The 4,242-nt window shown below is 34.5% G+C and overlaps 1 protein-coding gene across 1 annotated transcript; it reads left to right on the forward strand.

Moving 5' to 3' along the window:
- Positions 1–637: 637 nt before the first annotated feature.
- Positions 638–1,633, forward strand: LOC128518009 (trace amine-associated receptor 13c-like). Its single transcript, XM_053491127.1, has one exon. The coding sequence runs from the start codon at positions 638–640 to the stop codon at positions 1,631–1,633; it is 996 nt and encodes a 331-aa protein (XP_053347102.1).
- Positions 1,634–4,242: the final 2,609 nt, after the last annotated feature.

Consider the following 4,242-nt stretch of genomic DNA (forward strand, 5'->3'; position numbering starts at 1 on the left):
ACACGTCAAATCAGTAAGTGACACAAAATGGAATAAAATAAAACATGATGTAAGTTTTTGTACCTTACTCAAATAAACGCTAATCAAGTACAAAACAATTAATACAACAAAAAAGTACAATTATACAAATTAATCAATATTTCCAGAAATAAATGAGTGTTTAAGTACAGCAGTGCCATCTAGTGGAAATAAAATAAAACTGTCAGTAAGTACAACCTTGAGTACAATGCTTGATTGTGGGGAAGTCTCTAAATATCCTGAAGTTTTTGGAAAAGTCAAATGTCGGTCATTTAAAACAAATAATGCAAAACGCCAAAAATGGGAAAGGTTTCTCTTCTAACTACCCCTTTTTTCTAAGTTTTCTTTCTTTTTTTTCTTTTGACCAGCCTCAAAGGAGACAATATGTCATTTAAATGTAGACAAACATCATGTTGAAATGTCCCTAGGCCATCTTTGTTTCAACTAAGAATTACATCATCCTGTATCATGCTTTCACTCAAACTAAGGGTGTGTGATGTATTTCAAAACTATAAAATGTCCAGAGCTGTTAGACTTATGAGTTTTTTAATTTAAACTTTTAATAGTTTGACATATTTGTTAGAGATACTAATTTAAACTCTGTAAACATTGTGTATTTATGAACCTGACAGAGTTTAACCAGTCTGATCGCTGTGAGCATTTCTCCTGTTCAGAGAGATCTGTATCTTCTGCAGTTTATATCTTACTGTACGTGTGTTCAGCTGCTGTGGTTCTGCTAACAGTCTGTGGAAATCTGCTTGTCATCATCTCTGTTTTTCAATTCAAGCAGCTTCACACACCGACCAACATGCTTGTGCTCTCCCTGGCTGTCTCGGATTTCCTTGTTGGTTCTTTTGTAATGCCTCTAACGTTTATTTGGACGATTGAGTCATGCTGGATAATCGGAAGAGGTTTCTGTATCAGTTTTTTGGTAATTAGTGGTTTTATTATAACCTCATCAGTCTATAACGTTGCTCTGATCGCTGTGGACCGATACTTGGCTCTCTCAAACCCATTTCTCTACACAAGCACAATTTCTTGGAGGGCTGTGTGCATTGTGATTTATTCTAATTGGTCCTTGTCTCTGCTGTATAACACAGTCGTTTTTTGTTTTAATGAAAGCTTCTCAAATTCTGTAATGTGTCCTGGAGAGTGTTATTTTTTTGTGAATGAGGTTTGGTCTGTAATTGACCTTATATATGTATTTATTTTTCCACTTTCTGTCATAATCATATTGTATACTCGAATTTTTGTGATTGCTAAGAAACATGCCACTGCTATCAGAGAGCTTAATAATCACACACGACCAAACGCACAGAAAAAAATCACCTCACACTCAATGAAATCTGAGAGAAAAGCTGCTAAAGTCCTCGGCATTTTAGTGTCTGTGTTTTTGCTTTGTTTACTTCCATATTATATTTACAGTTTATTAGGCAATGTTATTGCACTTCAGATGGAAACTCTTCCTAAATTGCTTATTATAATTCATCTTAATTCCACAATTAATCCATTTATTTATGCTCTGTTTTACCCGTGGTTTAGGAGGTGCATTCAATTAATTATAACCCTGCAAATATTTCAACCTGACTCTGCATTAATCAATGTTTTTCTATAAAATATTTTTCATTTTTTTCAAATCACATGCCCAAATATTGATATTATGTCATAGAGTATAAAAGCTTCTGTGATTAATCAAATTGTCCTCAATTAAATAGCTTTTGATTTCAGTAAATATGACCTCATAATGCTGCAAATTCAACAAAAGCCTATAGTCAGTTGTTTGCGACCTAAAAAATGTTTTAACTCTGTTGTGCATAATAATTTGTAATAGTGCGTTTTTATTTTTATTATTTAAAAATAAATTGTAAATTGTAAAACTATATAAGCTACATAGCCTTTATAAGACTCTACTTTTATTCAAGTGCACTCACAATGACGAAAAAACTTTATAATTTTGTTAAATAAATAAAGGAAACAGGGTGCGCTGTTCTGTATTGTTTTCTGTGAACTTAAGCGCGTCAGAAACCGAACCAAAACTCTGTGTATACTCGCCTCACAGACGTGAAAAATATATACTTATAGAAAGCAAATTGTCTGCTTTTATATAAAATAATGAAAAACAAAATTTTAATTATGTAATTTGTATGAAAAGTGAATTATAGACGCGTCCACTGCTGTGGAGACGACGAGATGACATGATCATCTTCAGCACAGCCGAAACCAAAGGAATCACTAATTTATCAATTTATTATTAAGATGGTCAGAGTGATTTTCATTGCTCTTTTTCCCGACGCATTGATAATCATTACTCTACTTCTGCCGGTGCGCTCTGGAAAACCTTATGAGTGCGTTTGAGCGCTGATTAGACTACATAGGAAATTAAAGAGCAGGATCACGATGCTCAACACCTCAAGCCCAAACCTAATTTCAACTAAATTAACAAATATTTGAAGTAGATAACAATAGCCCACATTTATGAAAGCATTTTTATTTAGACTATAAAACAGGTACATCTGTATGAATAAATTGTTTAAATGTATGTATAATGAGCTATTAATCAGTGATTTATGTAAACGAAAGTTTAGATGTAGGTAAATGCTCATTGCTATGCTTTTCTTTGTGTTTGGTGTGTGTGTGTGTGTGTGTGTGTGTGTGTGTGTGTGTGTGTGTGTGTGTGTTGAGAGGTGTTAATAGTGGGTTATTCAGTGAAACAGAAGCTCTGCTAAAAAAAGTTAGGCACATCAGTCACTTTACCCAAAAAAAGAGGTAATAAGAATAAACCGATGCGTGTTTCTTAGCCCCACCCCTGTAAACACATAAATTATTCAGAGAAAAGTGCGCCCGCGAAAGGTTGTGCTCGGACCACTGAGCTTCGGCGGATTTTAAAATTGCCATTGTTACCGTAGTATTTTAAATGCCGGAATGGAAGAGATAGAAAGTTTCCTCATCATAACATGCTATTTTATGCTATTTTAGAGATGGAATATTTTTTTGTTTTTTATTTTCATTTTTATAAAATATATACTTTCAATATTTTATAAAAATACCAAAGTAAATTATTGTGTATAGAGTGATTACAACCAATACAATTTATGTTATGATGAGGAAAATCTCAATTTCTTCTATTCCAGGGATTAAGAATTGTAATAATTTAAATTTTAGAATTTAGAATCCAGAAGATAAAATTTGCACAAATTTAAAAAGAGGCCTGGATCACTTAAAAGTGGGAAGGGGTGCATTTCCATTTTTCTGAATGTATAAGTGAGAACAGCTGATTCACACCTGGGGAGGGTGAATAATTTGTATTTGAATGTTGTCTGACATTGTAAAGCACACACAGTAACACTAAAAGAACAACATCACAGGATAAATAGGAATAAGAGGCTCTGATTATACCGCATAAATATTATTTAGTACAACAAAATTCCTCCTCGCTTGGGAAAACTTTTTGCATGCGGTTGACAATAGCAGATGTTTAGAAAAGCATTTTAATTTAAACTATAAAAAATTATCCTGCATCTATTTTTAGGCATTACATTGACAAAAAAACTTTGATTTTGTAAAATAATGAAAGTAAACAGGGTGCGCTATTCTGAATTGTTTTCGGTGAACTTGAGCGCGTCAGAAAATTACCCGAAACTCCGTGTATACTCACCTCACAGACGTGAAAAAATATAAACTTATAGAAAGCAAAATGTCAGCTTTTAAACTTATGAAAAACTAATTTTAGATTATGTAATTCGTATAAAAAGTGAATTATATGCACATTCACTGCTGCGGTGACGACGAGAATACAGGATTGCCTTCATCACTACAGCCGAAACCAAAGAAATCACTAATTTATCTATGAATTATTAAAATGGTCAGAGTCAGTCTCCTTGTTGTTTTTCCACTGGCACATTTTTTAACTTTAGGCGTGCGGCTGAGCACTGATTAGACTACGTAGGAAGTTAAAGAGGAGGATCACGATATGTCACAACGTGCCCCTGTGATGGGCATACGCCCAAATCTACTATTGCTCCTCGCTCACTCCGTAGGCTCCTTAGATAGGTGGCACCCCTTTCTGCAGGTTTGCAATGGGACGGAGCCACCTATGCGGGCCAGCTGGTGATAATTAACGATAATAGGATCTCGGGTTGCTCCGCATTATAAAAGCAAGGTGCAGAGTTTAGTCCGGGGTCCGGGGTCCGGACTAAATGATGCGATGATGCAGTGGAGCAGGAA

This window comes from Clarias gariepinus, chromosome 2 (assembly GCF_024256425.1).
Source record: "Clarias gariepinus isolate MV-2021 ecotype Netherlands chromosome 2, CGAR_prim_01v2, whole genome shotgun sequence".
Taxonomy (NCBI): domain Eukaryota; kingdom Metazoa; phylum Chordata; class Actinopteri; order Siluriformes; family Clariidae; genus Clarias; species Clarias gariepinus.

Excerpts from the sequence above, each read along its gene's own strand:
- LOC128518009 (XM_053491127.1), top strand. The coding sequence starts at position 638 with ATGAACCTGACAGAGTTTAACCAGTCTGATCGCTGTGAGCATTTCTCC.